At 34.1% G+C, this 22036-nt stretch overlaps 1 protein-coding gene across 11 annotated transcripts in view; it reads left to right on the plus strand.

Annotated features, from left to right (window-relative positions):
• The window catches only part of Ehbp1 (EH domain binding protein 1), a 350335-nt gene that overhangs the window by 80928 nt on the left and 247371 nt on the right, over window positions 1–22036 (plus strand). For all 11 annotated transcript variants that reach the window (XM_010609755.3, XM_010609756.3, XM_010609757.3 and 8 more), the window contains exons 4-5: window positions 8980–9075; window positions 12692–12745. In XM_010609755.3, coding sequence (XP_010608057.1) covers window positions 8980–9075; window positions 12692–12745 — 150 coding nt within the window. The remainder of the gene's footprint in view (window positions 1–8979; window positions 9076–12691; window positions 12746–22036) is intronic.

Consider the following 22036-nt stretch of genomic DNA (forward strand, 5'->3'; position numbering starts at 1 on the left):
TTTTTTTTTTTGGAGGCAGGGTCTCGCTTTCTAACAGGTTGGCACTGAACTCCTCAAACTTGTGGCAATCCTCTTGCCTTAGCCTCCTGAATTGCTGGGATTATAGGCATGTACCACCAAACCTGGCTGGAGATGCTTTTTAATCAACAGAATTCAGTTCTTTATCTTTGACTATGATATACTAAGTCTCTTGTGGTGAGTCTCTACTTCCCTCTCCTTACCTGAAGTTTTGCAACTGGTGACAATGGAGGGAGACTAGAGAAAGAATTATTGACAATCTGTGAATTGGATTTAGAGTACACTGTTAAACCTGTATATTCTGCTGGCATTTTAACTAACAAGAATGGAAAGATTGGCATTGATATAAGATTCCGTCATCTGATCCCTTCCTGTTTCCATGGGCTAGGTTCAAATCCAAATTCTGTCTACTTACTTGCTGTGAGATTTTACGCTTCACTGATTCTGTGCCTCAGTTTCCTCATATGTTAAATCTACTAACATGAGGGCCAGGGATTTAGCTCAGTAGTTCCACTGCCTTCCTCACAAGCACAAGGACCCAAGTTTGATCCCTGGTACCCACCCCAAATCTACTAACATGAATCTGTACTCAATATAAGTTCTTTCCTGTTGTGGGAAAATAGTCTTTCTTTCCAAAAACGACCAAGCTGAATCATTCTATGTGGTTAAGGACAGTTTACTCTAGCAATTCTTTCTCTCTTCTACAGCATTAGAATATCTCCCTTAGCCTGATATTTCTTATTTTCATTAGGATCTCTCTTTTTAAAAAAATTCTCTTCTGATTCTATTTCCCTCATTAGCACTAACCTATTTCTTTTTCTTTCAGAAAAACACCTCAGAGAAGTTAAGGGTATTTATTTTTCTGCAGTTTTTTTCATGTATCCATCCCAGTTAGGTCTTTGCTGTCACCATTCAGTCAAAACTGCTCTTTTGAAATTATTAATGACTGCTTTGCTAAATCCAGTGGTCATTATCAAGCCTTATCATATTTGACTTATCATCAACATTTGGCACAAATGATTGTCCCCTTCTCTGTAAAATATTTTTTTTCTTTTATTGAGTTTATTGGTACATTTTAGGTATATAGTACAATTACATTCATTATTGGGATCTTGTACCTTTACATGATAGTCTTGGTTCTCATTTTTTTCCCCTTGTCCATGCCCTCCCTTCACCCCCTCTTCCCCTCCCCATTTACAAATACTTTGTTTCCATTTTTTCATTTTCTCATATTTTTTTCTTTTCCCTTATTACCTTTCCCCTACCCTTCCCATTTTCCCTACACCTTTAGCCCTTTTCTTCCTATTTCACATGGTCAATTATCTCATTAGGATCTTATGTACTATTATAGTTTTTCACACCAGAGAAACTATTCGGTATTTACACATGTGTGACTTATTTATTTCACTTAGGAGTATATCATCAATATGTATCCATTTTCCTGTGAATGAATCTAATTTCTCATTCTTTATGGCTGAGTAATATTCCATTTTATAGAAAAATCACATCTTCTTTTCTTTATCCAGTTTCCAACTGATGGGCAAATGGGCTGTTTCCAAGATTTAGCTATTACAAACTGTGCCTCTGTAAACATGGGTGCACATATGTCACTGTGGTATGATTCCTTTAATTCTTTTGGAAAGATGCCCAGCAGAGGGATGGCTGGGTCAAATGGAACCTCTAGTTGCAGCTCTTTGAGGTATCTCCATATTGCTTTCCATAGTGGTTGCACCAGACTGCACTCCCACCAACAATGGAGAAGGGTTCCTTTCTCCCCACAACCCCGCCAACATTTGTTATTTGTGATTTCTTGATAGCAGCCATCTTTGTGGGGTGAGATGGAATCTCAGTGTTGTTTTCATCTGCATCTCTCGAATGATCAGTGATATGGAACATTTTTCCATATATTTACTTGCTGCTTTTACTTCTTTGTCTGAGAAATGTCTGTTCATTTCGGATGCCCATTTTTGAATCGGGTCTTTATATTTGGGGGGGCTGATTGTTTTGAGTTCTTTATATATTTTTGATAATAGTTCTTTGTCTGAGGAACAGCTGGTAAAAATTTTTTTCCCACATTGTAGATTATCTCTTAGTTCTGCTGATGGTTTCTTTTGAAGTCCAGAAGCTTTTTAATAAGATGAGATCCCAGTTGTTGATTCTTTGTGTTATTTCCCATGCTACTGAGGATTTGTTCATAAAGTCTTTTCCTGTTCCAGTGTCTTCCACAGTTCTGCCTAACTTATCTTCCAGCAAGTTTAGTGTTTCTTTTTTTTAATATTTAGATCTTTAATCCACTTGGATTTTAGTTTAATGCATGGTGAAAGATAAGGGCCTAGTTTTAATCTTTGGCAGGTTGAGATACAGTTTTTCCAACACATTTGTTAAAGAGACTATCTTTCCTTCAGTGGGATGGTCAGCTCCTTTGTCAAAGATGAGGTAGCTGAGTAAACCTGGAGTTGTTTTTGTTTCTTCCAGTCTGTTCCACTGATCCTCAGGTCTGTTTCTTTGCCAGTACCATGCTGTTTTTAATCACAGTGGCTTTGTAGTATACTTTCAAATTGGGAATTGTTATACCCGCTGCCATGTGTCTTTTGAATAGGATGGCTTTTGCTATTCTAGGTCTCTTCTAGTTCCAAATGAATTTTTGGATTCTTTTTTCTAGTTCTGTGAAATATAGTGTTGGAATTTCAATTGGCATTGCATTGAATCTGTATAGCAGTTTTGGTAGTATGGCCATTTTCACTATGTTGATTCTTCCTATCCAGGAGGAGGGGATATCTTTCCATTTTCTTATATCCTCTTTGATCTCTTTTTTTCAGAGTGCTGTAGTTTTCAGTGTAGAGGACTTTTGTTTCTTTTGTTAGATTGATTCCTAGATACTTCATTTTTTTGGATGCTGTTGTGTAAGGAATTGTTTCCCTAATTTTCTCTCTCAGTGCATATGTTATTTGTGTACAAGAAGGCTATTGATTTTTGGGTGTTGACCTTGTATCCAGCTACTCTGCTAAAAGTGTCAGTTAAGTCTAGAAGTCTTTGGTGTAGTTTTTTGTGTCTTCAATGTAGAGTATCATATCATCAGCAAATAATGACAGTTTAATTTCTTCCTTTCCTATCTTTATTGCTGTGATTTCTTTCTCTTGTCTAATTGCTGTGGCTAATGTTTCCAGAAGTATATCGAAGAGGAGTGGTGATAGTGGGCATCCTTGTCTTGTTCCTGATTTTAACGTGAAGGTTTTCAGTTTTTGGCCATTTAATGTGATGTTGCCTGTTGGTTTTTCATAGATAGCTTTTATTAAGTTGAGATATAGACCATCTATTCCAATTTTTGGCAGAGTTTTTATCATGAATGGATGTTGAATTTTGTCAACTGCTTTTTCTGCATCTGTTGAGAGGATCATATGATTTTTGTCCTTGACTCTGTTAATATAGTGTATTACATTTATTGACTTAAGTATGTTGAACCATCCTTGCATCCCTGGAATAAATCCGACTTGGTCTTGATGTATGATCTTCTTGATGATCCTCTGTATTCTGTTTGCTAGTATCTTCTTAAGGATTTTTGCATCTGTATTCATTAAGGAGATTGGCCTGTAGTTTTCTTTTTCAGTTGCATCTTTCCCTGATTTGGGAATCAAAGTGTTACTTGCTTCCAGGCATGAGTTTGGAAATATTGCTTCCCTTTCAATTTCATTGAAAAGTTTGAAGAGTAATGGCAGCAGTTCTTCTCTAAATGTCTTGTAAAATTCAGCTGTGAATCCATCAGGACCTGAGCTTTTCTTTGTTGGTAAATTTTTAATTACATTTTCCATTTCATTGATTGTAATTGGGGTGTTTAAAATGTTTTTATCTTCTTTGTTCCACTTTGGTAATTAATAAGTATCTAGAAATCTGTCCTTTTCTTCTGTGTTTTCCATTTTGGTAGAGTACAGGTTCTCAAAGTAGGTATTGATTATCCTCTGGATTTCTGTTGGATCTGTTGTGACTTCACCTTTTTCATTCCTAAATGCATGGATCTGAGCCTTTTCTTTCTTTTTTTTGATAAGGTTAGCTAAGGGTTTATTAATTTTATTTATTCTTTCAAAAAAAACAACTCTTCCATTCATTTATTTTTTGTATTGTTTTCTTAGTTTCCACTGCATTGATTTCTGCTCTTATCTTTATAATTTCCTGTCTTGTTCGAGTTTTGGGTTTTTCTTACTTTTGTTTTTCTAGGAGTCTAACATTCATCATTAGGTTGTTTATTTGCACTCGCTCTGTTTTCCTAGTGTGGGCATTCAGTGCTATGAATTTTCCATGCAGAACTACTTTCATTGTGTTCCCAAAATTCCTATATGTTGTATTGGCATTTTCATTTATTTGTAAAAACTGTCTGATTTCTTCTTTAATTTCCTCTGTGATCCATTGATTGTTCAGGAGAGTGTTGTTCAATTTCCATGTGTTTGTGAAGTTCCTATGGTTTCTCGTGCTGTTGATCTCCAGCTTGATTGCACTATGATCTGATAATATACAGGGAATAACTTCAATTCTTTTGCATTTATGCAAACCTGTTCTGTGAGCTAATATGTGATCTATCTTGGAGAATGACCCATGTGCAGCAGAAAAGAATTCATATTCTGATTTTGTGGGGTGGAACACTCTATAGGTGTCTATTAAGTCCATGTTTTCAAAAGCTTTGTTCAATTCTAGGATTTTGTTGTTGATTTTTTGCGTAGATGATCTGTCTATTTGTGAAAGTGGAGTATTAAGATCCCCCACTATTGTATTAGTGCTTATTTTGTTTTTCATGTTTCTTAATATTTTTTATATAGTTGGGCACGTTAATATTTAGTGCATATATGTTTATGATTGTCATCTCTTCTTGAATTGTTCCCTTTACAAGGATGTAGTGGCCTTCTTTGTCTTTTTTAATTAGTTTTGGTTTGAAATTTACTTTGTCTGCAAATAAGATTGCTACCCCTGCTTTTTCCTGTGCTCCTGTCAATGGAGAATTGTTTTCCATCCTTTCACTTTCAGTCTATGGGCTTCTTTTTGCACTAGGTGCATTTCTTGTATACAACATTTTGTTGCATTTTGCTTTTTTTTTTTTTTTTTTTTTTTTTTTGGTACCTGGGATCAAACTCGGGTCCTTGTGCTTGCAAGGCTGGTGGTAGAACCACTGAGCTAAATCCCCAGTCCTTGGATTTTCCTTCTTAATCCATTGTGCCAGTCTCTTTCTCATTATTGGTGAGTTGTTTCTCTTGATTGGTGATTTGAGGCCATTGACATTGATGGTTATAACTGATATGTACTGACTTATTATTGTCATGTTATTGTCCTTTTGTTGACTCTTTTTACTTTTTCGCCTTTTCCTTTTAGTTTATTGCCTTGCCTATTTGATTTGCTCTGTTGGGCCTCATGGTGTTGTTACCTTCATTGTCTTTTTCTAGGATATTGTTTAGAATTGCTTGTAGTGCTGGTTTGGTATTCATGTAGTTTCTCAGGTGTTCTTTGTCATGGAAGTATCTTATTTCCCCATCCATTTTGAAAGAGAGTTTTGCAGGATACATCAGTCTAGGTTGGAGGTGGTTTTCTTTTAGGACTTGAAATACCTCACTCCAGGCTCTACTTGACCTAAGGGTTTGTGTTGAGAAGTCTGCTTTGATTCTGATGGGCTTTCCTTTGCATGTTACTTGTTTCTTTTCTCATACTGCTTGTAGTATTTTGTTCTTCTGTTGGGTTTCTGGGATGTTGATTATTATATGTCTAGGTGTAGATTTGTTTTTGATTGTGGCTAGTTGGGGTCCTATATGCCTCAGTTATCTGAATGTCAGATTCTTCCCCTCTGTTTGGGAAGTTTTCTGTCATTAATTCTGTAAACAGCTCTTTCAAGTCATTTGCATTTTCTCCTGCTACTTCATGTGTTCCCATCAGTCTTATGTTATTCTTCTTTGCATCATCTAGGAGTTGTTGGATCGATTTCTCATGATCCCCTACTGTTTTTAAGAGACCTCTCTTTTCACGGTCACTGACTGCAATCTTCTCTTCTATATCTGAGATGTATCTTTGCATTCTTTTATTCTGTTGCAAATACTTTCAGTGGAGTGTTTAATCTCCTGGATATCTGTTTGAATCTGTTTTATGGATTCCATTTCTTTCCTATGTTGGGCATTTATTGTTTCCATTTCTTTCTTATGCTGGGTCTTCATGGCTTCTATTATGGTCCTGAGCTCATCTATTTTTTGTTTTGTTTTGTTTTGTTTTGTTAGTTTCTTTTCTAGAGTCTTGACTCGTGACTTTCATTTTGCTCACCATCTCTATGGTTATCTGGGAAATTATTTTTGTTTTGAATTTTTCTAGAGCCTGATGGATCTGTTTTGTTACTTCCTGTGCTTTGAGTTCAGGTTGTACTGGTGGTTCACGATCAGCCTTTTCATCCTCATTTGCCGTACTGTTTGCCATTGGTGAACTGGAAGTCTGTCTTTGTGTCTTGCTTAAGTGTTTTCTCATTTTTATTTTTGTTGTTGGGCTGTCCTTGATTTAATCTCTGGGTTATCACCCAAATCTTCCTAATATAGTTGTGCTCTAGCTTCTGGGTCTCTCATGACCCATAGACATTCTCATCTTCATAATATCAGAGAAAACAGCTCATCAAATCAACCACAATCATTTATCCCAACTGATACAATCAGCAACATAATATGATTGAGCACAACTTGGAAACTGAACACCTGTGGTAGTCACTAGTCTATCACCCTTAAACCAAGTGAATTAAATTGAAATCAAGAAGCAGTCCAAAATATGTCTGCAGTGAACAAACTTTTCAATATAGTATATTTACCATTTAGGATGGGGGCTCAGATGGAGCTAAGACGCAAGACCCCTCATCTCAGCTAGCTGAATGCAGAACCCCGTGATGCAGACTGACCTTGGGCTGCACTGCCCAGATTGAGTTCCCCGACCTCCTGAATGGTTGAACTCCACACAGTTCTACTACAGGTTTCCTGCGCCCTTTCTTTAAAGATGTTCAAAGTTGGGAACTCAGAAAAATACCCTTTATGACCACCTCTGCCTCTGCAGAGTAGGTCCAAAGACTGGCACAATCAGGAGGTCTGAGAGGTCAGGGGTTGTTTCGGGGGCACCCGTGCAGCTACCTTCCTGGTGCTGTAGCGATGGTGGTGGCCTGGCAGGGGAGGGCGGGGCTAGCCACCCCCAGGTCTGGGTCCAAGCAGGCCCTCCTGGCACTGGGGCGATGGTGGTGGCAGCCCAGCAGGGGAGGGCTGGGCTAGCTGGCCCCTCCTTAAAATATTTTAACACACTAGACTTCAAGGGTTTCACAAACTCCTGGCTTTTCTTTTATTTCACTGACACCTTTGTTGATTCTTTTTTTCCTTATTATTATTGTACTCAAAGTCTCAGTCCTTGGGCCTTTGTTCTCTTCCTGAATTTATTCTGTAGAACCACATCCACTCTCAAACTTTTTTTTTGGTACTGGGGATCAAACTCGGGTCCTTGTGCTTGCGAGGTAGGCCACCCAACCGCTAAGCAAAACCCCGGCTCTACTCTTAAACTTTAAATATCACCTATATCCTGATAATTCTTAAGTTTATGACCATAGATACATACATCCAGCTGTCTACTGGAACATCTATACTTGTATATTTAAAAGGAAACTCAGATTTAATGTGTAGAAAACTGAGTTCCTTATTTCCCAAACATCTCTTCTGTTGTCTTATATCATATATACTAATGTAATTTCTTTCTTCTAGTTACTCAGAAACTTTAGAATCAGCCTTAGCTACTTAATTTCTCTTGTGCAACAAACAGCAAATTTTTTTGACTCTACCTGTGTATACCCAGAATCTGACCACATCCAGGCCACATCACCACAGCTTCCCCCTTGGATTATTGCAGTCGCTTCTTTATTGTTCTCCTTTTGTTTCTGTTCTATGTCTTGAGTCTATTCTGGGCACAGTAGCCACAGTGAATTTGTTGAAACAAAGCTTAGATCATTTTTGTTTTACTTAAAAACTTCTTATATCTTCCTGTCTTGTTCAGAGTAGCAGCTAGTATCTTTGCAGTGGCCTACCCAGACCTTACATGTTTGGGGCCTTCATTATGTATTTCTCTGGCCTCCTTTCTTGCTTTCTTCTCTTTTTTTTGGTACCAGGGATCGAACTCAGGTCCTTGAGCTTGCAAGGTAGGTACCAGAAACACTGAGCTAAATCCTCAGCCCTTACTTTCTTCTCTTGATCACTCAGCTGTAGCCATGTGTCCTTCATTCTTTTTGTCTCTAAGTGCCTCAACAGCATTGGCTCCTCTTTCTCCCTAGAATACTCTTCTAACATACTTACAGATCTGCTTTCTTCATCTTACATCCTTCTCGTCATCATCTCAGATGCTTTCCTTGGCTACTCTATTGGAAAATATTACTTTCTCTTGCCCCTCACCCTTCTCTGTGACTCTTAACCTCCATCTAACATACTACGTGTGAATCATCCCCCCGCCCCCACCAATTCTCTCTCCCTCTTCTTTCTTTCTCTGGCCTCAGACTCTTGGGTTTAAGCATTCCTCTTGCCTTAGCCTCTGCAGTAGCTGGGGCGGCGGCGGGGTTGGGGGCATATAACACTATACTAAATTTTTCTTAATGATTTGCCTTAAAGTTCTTAATCACAAAAATAATTTTAAAAATATTTCTCCTGATAAAATTTTTATCTAATGAAAAATAGTAGCTTTTGAAAACATGAGATACTTCATTTTTGCATGTGTGTGTTAATGGGAGTGAAAGCTTATTTATAGACAGTAACCTATAGTAGCTCTTAAGTGATACAACTGTCATGGCCCTAGCTCAATGCTTGAAAGGTTTTATTTGACTGGTCATTTTTCTTTTAGTGAATGGATAAGTAATGTTAATAGACTTTTGTTAAGTTATTAACATTGCATTTCTTGCAATTCCTATTGATGCTCTCATTTTTATTCTGATAGGCTCACAGCTGGCAACCTGGAATAAAAAATCCATACCGTGGTGTTGTTGTATGGCCTGTTCCTGAAAACATTGAAATCACTGTAACACTATTTAAGGTAAGTTCTATTTTTAAAACAATTTATATACTCATGCTTTATAGGTGACAGAATATTTCAGTATTCAGTGTTTATATGTTTGTGTCCAATGTGTATTATTATTAGGGAGTAGGCAGTTTAGAACAATATAGTAATTATAATTTGGGGCTTGTTTTGAAGTTTTTACAATTAAGATTGGCTAAGATTATTCTTTTATCACTTTCTACATTATATTCACAGGAAACTTTAAAGTACTTTTCCTCTGGAAAGTTGTTTGTAGAATTCCAAGTCCTGTCCCCCATTTTTTTAGCTTTGTTTGAAAATAAGTTGCTTTAAAATTAGTATTCAGTAAATATTTGATTAATGTTAATGTAATAAGACGTGTTTAAAGTTGACATTTGGTAAATATTTTATTGATACTAATACTTATGAGTGCTAAAAGCAAGATACTAGCTATAAATTTGAAGTGCAGTTTCAAAAACATAACTGTTACATACCTTTCTGCTTCTTTTACATGTGTCTTAGAAATCTGCCATACTTCTTGAAACATTATAAAACACTCACAATATAATAATTAAGCACTAGAATATATGATTTCCTAACTGTTTGCCTACAAAAAAACGGTGGGCCAAGTGTGTCTTAGTATAAGCCTTTTGGAAAGGTTAGAATTTTTTGCTTATTTCTTTGGATGATTTAAATTGTGTTAAAGTTACTTTTATGACAGATGAGAAGAGAGCATCTTATGAAGCATAATTTAGTAACACAATTGTGAAAATCCACTAAATACTTTAGAACATGAAATTGAATAGCAAAGTAAAAGTAGAGCTTAGAGTGAAATCACTGTGTAGAAATGTTTTTTTAATTTTGGGGTCCAGTTTATTAATTCATTTCAGTATTCAGGAACTACTGAAGAGATTAATAAAACAAAGCATATGATGAATGTAGTAGCCCATAGGTGAAGTACTATTTTTAACTGTTCTGTTTTTTATAGATACTCAGTTTCTTAACATATTATGTATATTTATGTAACGTACTTTGTAACGTGTATATTCTTACAAGAATGAACAAGAAAAGCTTCACAAGAGAAGAAAAAAAAAACATCTGGGCTAGGTGGGATTGTATAGGATTTCCACAGATATGAGAATAAGTAAAGGCAACAAAATATAATATGTAGAGAAAAAAGTAGTGAAGTCACATTATATGTGTACTTAATTTATTCAAGTTCAATTCCATATGTTAGGAAGTAGGATAAAAGTAAATATATGCAGAGAGTAGCAGGATATTTGAATTTTTGGCTCAACACTATATACTCTTAAGACTGAACATGTGCAGAAAGGCTCTGATAGTCCCCTACTGGGTCTCAGGGCCCACATACTTCTCACAGGGAAGCATCTTATTTATGATTGATTCTTCAGTTTTTATTGACACAGCCGTTTGTGCCTAGGTTATATCAAGGTAAAAGTGACTGTAGGAGTCTCACAGTTAATCAGTCTTCCATTCAATCTTGTATACAGGTTAATTTTCCTAAACCATAGTTCCAACCATATTTTCCAATTCAGATTTCCTTAAGACCTCTTCTAACCTATGAGATAAATTACCAACTTCTTAGTTACTTGATCATTTCTGTTTACTTATTTTGTACTATAATAAAATAGTGGCTTTTTTATAAAGTCAGAGCTATACTGAGGCAACTATATTTTCTGAGTAAATTCACACAGGTGGGATAAAAATCTTTTGAAAGAAGTCTCATTGGTGGTGGGCAGAGGGAAGATAGGATACATTTGAAGAGAAAAACAGACTGAAAATCCATCTTCCCAGAAAGTAGGTTTATGGACAAGAATGTCTGTAAATAAAGGCTGAACTTTTTCATGATGGATTTAGGATACAAACTGCTACATTAGATATGGAATAATTAAATGTGACACATATACTGAGGAGAGAGAACTTACCCTGTTTTTTGCTTAAGGAATGAAGCATAGTTCTGGTACAGTTAGTACCAGAATAACAGTAGTAGAAAATATTTATTGAGCTATGCCATGTCCTAGTTCTTGTGGTATCTGATTCATGATATAGGTATTATTTTTACTTCCATTTAACAGAACAGTAAACTGAAACCTAGAAGATAAAGTCTCATAGCCAGGCATGGCAGCAGGCCTGTAATTTCAGCAGGCCTGTAATTCCAGCAGTCTGGAAGGCTAAGGCAAAAAGATAAAAATTTAGAGCCCATCCTGGGCAATTTTGCAGCTTAGCAAGACCCTGTATCAAAATAAAAAAAGACTGGGGATGTAGTTCACTGTGAAGGCCCTGGGTTCAATCCTCAGTGGTGGTACGGGGAAATAAGTGGCAGGGAGAAGGAGGGACCCAGAAACAAAGAAGAGGGGAGTAGGGGGAGAAGAGAGAGGAGAGTTATATTGGGTAATAGAATCCGTTATCCTTTCTCAGGTTTCTGAAGCATTTTTTTTCCAGCTTTAATTGAGTTTATTGGTACATTTTAGGGATACAGTACAGTTACATTCATTGTTGGGATCTTGTACCTCTACATGACAAGTCTTGATTCTCATTTTTTCCCCTTACCCCTCTGCCCTCCCTTCACCCCCTCCTCCCCTCCCCATCTACAAACACTTTATTTTCATCTTTTCATTATCTCACATTTTTTTCTTTTCCCTTATTACCCTTCCCCTACCGATCCTACCTTCCCTACACCTTTAGCTTGAAACATTTTTAAGGTTAATGGGTGTCTTAGTTACTTTCTTGTTGCTGAGATAAAATACCCAACATCTACAAGGTAAAAGAGGAGACATTTATTTTGGCTCATATTTTGTAGAGGTTTCAGTCCATAATTGGCTAGTTCTAAGTCATGGTGGCATGACAGAGGAGAAATAACTCATGGCATGGCAGCAGGAAGCAGAGAGCGGGATCATGAGAGGAAAGAAGGAGGTAGACCCTTCCAGGCCACACCTTCAGTGACACACCTCCTGTGACCAGGTGTCACCTCCCAACATCACACTTAGCTATAAACTGCCATGATCACACTCCCATGATCCAGTTACCTTCAAAAAGCCCCATCTATGAGCACATACGGTTTTAGAGGAACATCTAGATATAAATTATAATGAGTGGGGAGAAGTGAGAGGGAAGGTAGCAACAGCTCATGCTGATTTTCCATTTTTGTCTAGATTATGAAATTCCTTTTAGCGCTTAGAAATTTTGGATGATTATATAATCTCTGCACTGAAGAACACCTTGCTTCAAGTGGTATTTTTGGTTTAAAATACTTAGAGCTGTAAAAACGAGGGGAGAGCTTTGTATGAGCATTTGATATCTTAGTAAAGTTCCTAGTTAATTTTTTCACCAGATCTGTTCCAATCAAGTTTCTTTTTGTCTTGTCATAGATATAGTAATGAAAACTATGTCTCAACAAAAGTAGAGAATCTTTTACTATATAATACTGATTGAAGTTTTGTGAAATTATGATTGTTATTGTGAAATTATGATTGTTATCATATAAGGCAGGCTATTTTAATTTTGTTCTCCCCCCATAAAAAGTTGGTAAAAGCTAAAAATAAAGCTGTTTTATATTTTCTTACTTCAGTTGATAGGCTAAAGACATATATTTCGTATTTTGTCTTTGTTGTAGGATCCTCATGCAGAGGAGTTTGAAGATAAAGAATGGACATTTGTCATAGAAAATGTAAGCTAATGGCACATTTCTTTACCTTTAGCTTTTTTTTACTTTATACATATATACATATACATATATACATATATATATGTATATATGTATATACATATACATATATATACATATATATACACATATATACATATATATATATATGTATATATGTATGTACATAGTATTAAGCTACATGAGCATTTTGTTGGTAGAAATGTTGCTTTAAGGAAATTAAATAGTTATTTAAGAGTTTTGAGATGATAACTAGTAGAAGAATTATTTGTAAGAAACACTTTTGTTAAATTGTGCCTTTGAAATCAAATTATGTATATACTGTATATATTCTGTTTGGGATATAATGGTAAAATTACATCTTATTCATCTTTTTATTGGTTTGGCCTCTACTGTGGTGCTTCTCATATAGCATGCACTCATTTAAATATTTGTTGAGTGAAATCATGAATGACCTTAAAATCTTTAAAAATGAAGTATATGCTTTAACTCTTCATTTGGGTTGATAAAACTGTAGGTCAATACTTCAATTAATTTTCATATTCTGGAATCCCAAATGAGTAACAAGCACATACTACATTTTTAGTAAATATTTATTGATTGGAAATTAGAAAAGACAGGCACTGAAATACAGTAATTATGAGTATGGGCTCTGGCTGGGTGTGGCAGCACATGTATATAGTCCTAGCTACTTGGGAGGCTGAAGCAGGAGGATTGTTTGAGTCCATGAGTACTATCATAAGCACCATAGTGAAACTCTATCTCCAAAACAGAGTATGGGCTCTCAGTTCAGATAGACCTGATTTGAAGTCCTAGTTCTTCTAGTTATAAGCTCTGTGATCATAGGCACATTTTAAAATTTCTTAGGCATAAAATTATAGAGTTGTAAAGATTCAGTAATCCTCAGTTAACATTAGCTTTTAGTGTTGTTGTCGTCATTATGGTCATTAAATTTGTAAAACATCCTTGTAACAGACTCACAACATACTTTGCATCATATTTTTCCTTTCTGTACCTTACTTTGTTTTGTATCTCAGTGATAAAAGGATTCTTATACTTTTTAGTAGTAACTTTGATCCAGTTTTGGGCCTAAAGAGCCAGAAGCAAGATCAAATCCAAACACAATAGGAAAATTGTGATTGATATATGTCAGTCATTATCCTTATGTTAAAGTTTCATATATGTTAACAATTTTGGAATTTTTGCAGTGATAGATTTGAGCATCATAGTAGTAATTAAGGTTTAAAGAAGAAACTGTAAACAGACTTGTTGAAATTGATTATAGACTCAAAAGCTAGCCTTAATTTTATTTTTTTTGAGTTTATTGGTACATTTTAGGTATACAGTATAGTTACATTCATCATTGGGATCTTGTACCTTTACATGACAGGTCTTGGTTCTCATTTTTTCCCCTTGTCCCTGCTCTTTCTTCGCCCCCTCCTCCCCTCTCCATTTACAAACACTTTATTTCCATTTTTTCGTTTTCTCATATTTTTTTTTCCTTTGTTACCTTTCCCTACCCTTCCCACTTTCCCTACACCTTTAGCCCTTTTCTTCCTATTTCACATGGTCAATTATCTCATTAGGATCTTATCTACTATTATAGTTTTTCACACCAGAGAAACTATTTGGTATTTATACATGTGTGACTTATTTATTTCACTTAGGAGTATATCCTCAATATGTATCTATTTTCCTATGAATGAGTCTAATTTCTCATTCTTTATGGCTAAGTAGTGTTCCATTGTAATAGCTGAAACTTAGAAACAGTCCATTTGCCCATCAGTTGGAAACTGGATAAAGAAGATGTGGTTTTTCTATTAAATAGCCTTAATTCTTATATTAAGAATTTCTTCCAGTTTTCAGTACTGGTCTGTTATACGTCTGAAGTGGTGAACTTGATATTTACTAAGGAATTAACCAGTTAAACTTGAGTTGTAATTAATGGCAAAAATACTTAAAAATGTTTATATTTGTTTAGAGAGGTGTTCTTATTAATAATTAATTTTAAGGTAAAGATGCAGCAGTTCCAAATTTCTGAAAAATGGGTTAAAACCCATCTAATTTGTGGAATGTTTCAAGGGAAAAAAAGCTATTAGTTACATATTAGATTTGACTTTTAGTCTGTGGAGTTTGGAAAGATATTTTTCTTAAATCTTTATTACATATTTTGTAAAGGTATTTTAAAGGTCAGTGAAGATATATTAAAATTTAAAATAAAATGGTGAAACAAATGGATCATGAGTTAAAGAGGTGTATTTTGGATTATCCTTTTCAATTAGAGTATGTTTTTGAAGTGAAGAAGCATATTTATAGTCTTTGCTAAGTAAAATATATTTACATAAGCTTAGAAGGTTATTTTGCTAATTTTCCTATTTATTACTCAAATGGTTGAAGTTGCTAGAAATTGAAACTGAAAATAGGAGAAAAGTGAAAAAATAAGATTATTTCAGCGTTGTTTTTCTCCAAACACTTATTAATATATTGCATTTACAGAAATTTTTAAAGATAGTAGATATTTTTAATCTTTTTTGTATTGTTTACTTTCTTAAGCCAATATTTTAATTGAAACATTACTAGAAATAAAATTTACTCTGTAATCAAGTAATAGTGAAACCTTACTCCACTGTTGTTTTCAAAAGAACTCTGTGTTTTTGTAGATTCTCAGCTGTCATTATGCTTTTTTTCTTTATTCTTCCTCTGGTGTTGAAGATTAAACCCAGGGCCTTGCACATGCTAAGCAAATACTGTAACACTGAGCTAAATCTCAGCCCCATTAAGCTTTTTTTTTGGTATTAGGGATTGAATTTGGGACCTTGTACTTGCAGGGCGGGTGGTGGCACCACTGAGCTAAATCCCTGGCCCAGGATCATTCATTTGAAGAGAAATTACATTAGTAGAAGCCATCAGCTATATGAAAAAAAAAAAAAATTAAAAAGTAGGCCATAGTGGCTATGAGATAGTATGTGAAGGATCCATATGCCATTACAGTTGAAGCCCTTCTGATCAACTAATCATATTACTTGGATCTTATACTCTGTTTTGTCTCTAAAACATCCTAGCTTTAAGCTCATATATGTCACCTTTTGGTAGGCAATTCTCTGGCACACATCTACACAGTTGTGTTTTCATCAGTAAATTGTAAATGAGATTTGATCCCTTACCAAACCTCTTGATGCTGTTGAACTGTTACGGCAGTTATATAACTTATTGAGGTATTTCATAGTTTGATGAAATCAGTTTGAAAGATTACTTCATGAACTATCCAGTCCTTTAGAAAGAGTTGTTAAAAGTGAATTGAAAACCCAAAGTGTAAATAAGGTTCAAATTAATGTACATAGTATTAAGCTACATGAGCATTTTGTTGGTAGAAATGTTGCTTTAAGGAAATTAAATAGTTATTTAAGAGTTTTGAGATGATAACTAGTAGAAGAATTATTTGTAAGAAACACTTTTGTTAAATTGTGCCTTTGAAATCAAATTATGTATATACTATATATATTCTGTTTGGGATATAATGGAAAAATTACATCTTATTCATCTTTTTATTGGTTTGGCCTCTAATTAAGGTATAATTAATAATGTGAAATAGGAAGAAATGGGAAAGAAATGGAAAGGAAAGAAGGGAAAAGAAAAAATATGAGAAAAGGAAAAAATGGAAACAAAGTCTTTGTAAACAGGGAAGGGTAGAGGGGGTGAAGAGAGGGCAGGGGGGTATGGGGAAAAAGTAAGAACCAAGATACATCATGTAAAGGTACAAAATCCCAATGATGAATGTAACTGTACTGTGTACCTAAAAAATAACAATAAACTTAAGGAAAAAAATGAATTGCTAAAGAACTACTGTCAAATGTGCTACAGGTAACATACTTGCAAAAGACTGGAAGGATTTTACATTCAAGGTGCATCTCTGTCCTTTTTTAAGTATTAATTTCATTTAAAAGAAATTACAATTCACTAATGATATATTATGGGTCTTGATTCCATGAGAAAATAAAAAATACTAACAACGTTATATTCAAATGAGAGCCCATTAAAACTGTTGAAACACTTTAACAGGTACTGAACAAAATTCAGTTTCTTTGGTATCAATATTTATTTACCATTTAATTGTCCAGCTCCCATTCCAGTCAGATCATTTAAGAGGCATCCTATTCAAGTGTATATTTAAAAAGACAATCTCATGAAATCTGTCTTTATAACCATCCACAGTATTAATGAATTGGTCTTAAACATTTTCAGATAGTGCTTATTTCAGTATTGCCAGACATTTCACTTTGTGTAGTAGATAGTAGCAATTTGCTTTACTTGACATTATCTAATAAGGTCTTTTTAATTTTTCAAATATGTGAACACTATTTATTCATTCATTCATTTATCCATCCAGCAGTATCTAGTCACATAGCATGAGTCCTAGGCAGTGTTCTAGACACTGGAAATAAAGTAGGCATAAAACATAACAAATCTCTTCCTCATGGAACCTATGACCCTGCCCATACACACCTGAAAATAAAAATAAATGTGCAAAATATATAGTATGTTAGATAAAATAATTAAAGATTAAATATGTGGCTGTGGCATATAGATAGATAGATAGTATGTTAGGTGTTATGGATGAAAAGCATGGGAGTAGGATAAGGATCCTTCTATATGATTATATAGACATAATGAGTCTTCTTATTCTTTAGAAAGTCTCCAAAGAGAATTGGGGTATGCTTATTACATTAATTTTAAATGTACATGAGAGTTGATGAAATGAATATTGTAAAATTATGGAAAAATGTTAAAGTAACTTTGAGACACTGCATTAACCTTTTCCTAGGTTACAGCACCCCTCAGTGGTGAATGATAAAATTAACTTGCCCCAAGAAGGTGCTTATTCCTGCAGCAATATCACGTAGCAATAACATGTTACAGTGTTATGCTCTACCCTGCATTTTTAAATGTGTGCTCACATTTCATACAGAAGAGTTAGTAATTTCAGAAGGCTAAAGTCTTTCACTTGTAAAGTCTATATTTTTTGACTGTTAGTACATTGTTCTGACACTGAAAAGGTGTATTCTTTGAAGTTTCAGTACTTTTCTTTGCATTTCATGTTACACAGTGAATAAAGAAGTTTTTAGACTTTATCCATAAAGTCTTATAGTATTAATAGTAAAAAAGAGTGATTTTATTTAAAATAAATATTCCAATAAAACAAAGACATCTCCACAATGCATACTCTTCTAAATTTATTGGGCATTTTGTACCAGGTGTTATGTGGAATGTAAATATATAGTATGTTATATATATGTTGTGAAAAACTCTTTGTTACTGTTAATACTGTAGGATATTATATATAAAGTTTAAAAACGTCTTCATTCACTGTGTAACGCATTATCTAATTTGCTCATTGTAGTAACTGTGAGTCAGATATATAGCCTTACTTTACAGATAAAGAAAATGAGGAATTAAAGGGGTTATGTAACTTGCTCAAGATTATATTATTGTTAACAAGTTAGAATTTTATTCAGTCTTTGTCCAGGGTCTTTGCCCTCAACCCCTAAGCAAATAACTGCCCCATAATAACAAAGATGAGAAAAAAATTGAAAATGTAGCATCATAAGAAGTTTTTAATTAGTCTTTAGTGGCAAAACTGAAAAAGAATATATATATATATATATTAGATTAATAAAAAGTTACCTTTATATTCAGTCCAAAATTTATTTGGATTTCTTGGCTGCTATTAGACAACATAAAATAGACAGAATTTATCAATCACCTAAATTCTGAAGTTTTAAGACCCGGGCCCTCAAAGCAACCTTCTTATCTCTTTGTGTAAATTGAGATAAGTTTTGTTTTGCAACACAGAAAAGATTCTCTGATTTTGTCTGAGCTTTTTTCACCAGAAGGCTATTTATATGTAAGTTGAAATTTTAGAGGTGATTCTACCATTAACAATCTGTGCAGCGTTAGATAAGTTAATTTTTTACAGCCTCTTTACCCAGGTATAAAACGATGGTATTATATATACCTCACTGGTTATTGAAAATAAGAAATAAGATATGTAAAGCATCTAGCCTCCTAAGTTACTTTAATAAGATTACTTTCTAGAATACATAGAAAAATATAAAGGGAAGGAAGCTGTATTTCTAAATGTATTATAGGATTTTATTTTTGTACTCTTTTATATTCTTTTCCTTTATATAGTTCTTAATAACTTTTGTATTTCATATTCACTCTAAAGAATGACAGGGCAATGAGTAATATCACATTTGGATTAAATCTAAAATATTTTTATATTATTAAAATGTTTTAAAATATCATCTTATAAATTTAATCCAAGATTAAGAAACAATTTTTTTAAGTAAATAAATGCTGATAGTTTGTTAATATCTACCTGTGGGCCTATGTTTGTGTTTATTCATGATATATGAATATCATTTTTAAATATGTGTTATAAATAATCCTTTATCTTGGATTATTTATAATCCATTTGCATATTTTTAGTGCAGCTGAATAAGAATGGATACTATAGAGCAATGTTTCCCTTTTTGTCTCCATAATTTAATAAAATCTATTTACCCAAGCAGTTATGTGTGTGTGTTTAATGTGAAGTTACAAAACAATTCCATTTAAAAAACATTATTTTTCCTTCCTAGTGTACTTAGACCACCCAACTAAATCCTGAACCACTATATTTGTAAATTTTATTTATAGGTTTTAGTTTTTAAAATCTTAAGTTTTTATTGTTTTATTCTGTTGGTTTTTGAATGAATATAAAAATGTGTATTGATGAAAACACCAATCTAGATTTCATTCATTCATTCATTGTGTAAACATTTAATGTGCATTTCTTTGTACTCAGACTTTCTGTGCATATTAAATATGAAGTTAAGACATACAGAATTTTATCAATTACGAGATTCATGTTTTTTCTCTTTTTTTTTAAATTGGGTTCATCTTTCATACATGGTATCCCAGTTATAACTGGGAGTAATTTTTTTCTTTCTAGTGTTATATAAAATTATGATGTGTCATTCTAAAACCAATAAAAACTTAATTTGATGACATATAATAGCCTGTTTTTAAGGAGCTTTATAAACTGGTAAGGAATCAGATAGGTAAAGAAAGAACTATGGTGGAAAAAGAGGTTCATAGTGTACTAGAGAACAGTACAGAAGGGCAGTCAGGGAAGACTTCCTGGAGGAAGTGACAGCAGAATTCAGTTTTCATTTTAAAAATGAAGTTAGACAAAAAAAAAAAAAGGCATTTCAAGCAGAAGAGAGCTATCAGGAAATAAAGGTAAGAACAAAAGAGATGAGAGTGAGTTCAGAAAAAGAAAAAAAAATTAGAAAAAGAAAAACCCAAAAGAAAACATGAGCTTGCCTATTAAAAAATCAATGTCGCTGCCTGCCTCACAAGCGCAAGGTCCCAAGTTCAATCCCTGATACCAAAAAACCAAACCAAACCAAACCAAACCAAAAAAAAAAAAAAAAAAAAAAAAAAAAATCAATGATACCTACCTTTTTTTCCTTGTTTTGATACCAGGTATTGAACTGGGGTCCTTGTGCTTGTGAGGCAGTAGTGGTCTGAGCTAAATCCCCAGCCTGATGATATCTACTTTTAAAAAAACAGTTAACCTAGTGAACCTTACAGGTATGTGACTAGTGTGAGGGTCTATGTCTTTCCTCCATGGAGATCAGTGAAAACTGTTTTTTTCCCTTGGGGCTGTGTATCTAGTCTTTCCCACTCATTCTGATTGTGACCAGTGAGATAGGCAATTTGGCTCTACAGTACCTTCTTGCTGTTATTTATTAATTATGGTAGTTCTCAGGCATTACTATAAATTCTCTATTCTGTTTCTTTTTGTTGGATTATGTTGGTTTGCTTGCCCAAACTCACTTGTCAGGATCTTTATAAGAATAGCTTAGTTAAATTTGAAGTTTGAATCTTTTTTTAAAGTCAAGTCAACCTATTAGTTTAAAATGATACATTCTGACAAATCACCTCTACTTTTTCTTTCAAAGAAAAAATATATATTAGTTTTCTTTTTGTGTCATCAGTCTGATGTCTGAGTAAAGACTTGGTATTTTTTCAGGAACTGTATAGCTCACACTTTCTTCCATGTCTAAGGAGCTAGTGTAGCTTCTTTAGTAGCTCTAAACTGGAATTACTATTTCAACCTACACCCTTCATGAATACCACTTTTTCAGAAGTCCAGAGGATGAATACTACAACCCACTTCACCAAAATTAGAAGCATTCTTCTCCCACCACAGTACAATTTAATCAGTACAATTTATAATGCATGTACCAATCAATCAGAGGTGGCTTTTCCTTTTTAGGTAGGGCAATGCTTCTCCTATTATAGTCGGATTTATAGAGTTCCTATTAATATTCCACCCCTCCAAAAAAATGTGACCCAGTTAACTCTTAGTCCTAATCAAAATTCTACTGGGAAGTATATTCTACTTTTATTCTATTAATCCAGGAACTAAAGGGTGATTTATTCAATAATGCCATGTATCTGTTTTTACTAATACCGTATTGCTTTATGTGTTAAATGGTTTTTTTCCTCCTACAATTCATTCACCTTTGCGGGTAGGAAATGTGTCCTTTGCCTACTGTATTCATTGCATTTGGACAAGAAAAGGATTAAACTCTCATTCTTACTGAATGTCAAGAAAATTTGTGTGCCTAGCCATAGTGACTATTTGTTGAGAGTAGTGGATTTCTAGAAATTTGAGGCATACAAATTTAGCAGTTTTGATACATCTAGTCAAAACTCATTTAAAAAAACCTTAATTTTTTTTGTTATATTTTGAAACATACACAAAAGTAGAAGGAATAGCAAACCACTGTGTTCTCATCTCCCAGCTCAACATTTGCTCTATTTTGCCAAACATATTTCATCGGTCCTCCTACTTACTTTTGTTTGCTTTGCCAAATTATTTGAAGTAAATCTTAGATATGGTGTCCTTTCTTCTGTATATAAGAAGGCCATTTTAGTACTGTCATTTTACAACTTGCTGACTGATACTGACATGTCAGAAAATGTGACCAACCTATAAATGAATTTAGTTTTTGTAAAGTTAACTTCCTTTTAGGTGATCTCTCTGACATATTAAACTGAAGATTCAAAATTAGTTATTTTGATTCTTGAAAAGTAATATTACAGTATGCCAAAAGAGTAATAATCATATGTGTTTTTGCATACAAAAAATTTTGATCATATTGGAAGCAATAAAGCTTTCTCCATTTAACTCTCTTAGAATTAAACTTCTACATTTCGAATAAGAAATTCTCAGTTCAA

This window comes from Fukomys damarensis, unplaced genomic scaffold, assembly GCF_012274545.1.
Source record: "Fukomys damarensis isolate Sample0158 unplaced genomic scaffold, DMR_v1.0_HiC HiC_scaffold_2, whole genome shotgun sequence".
Lineage (NCBI taxonomy): Eukaryota > Metazoa > Chordata > Mammalia > Rodentia > Bathyergidae > Fukomys > Fukomys damarensis.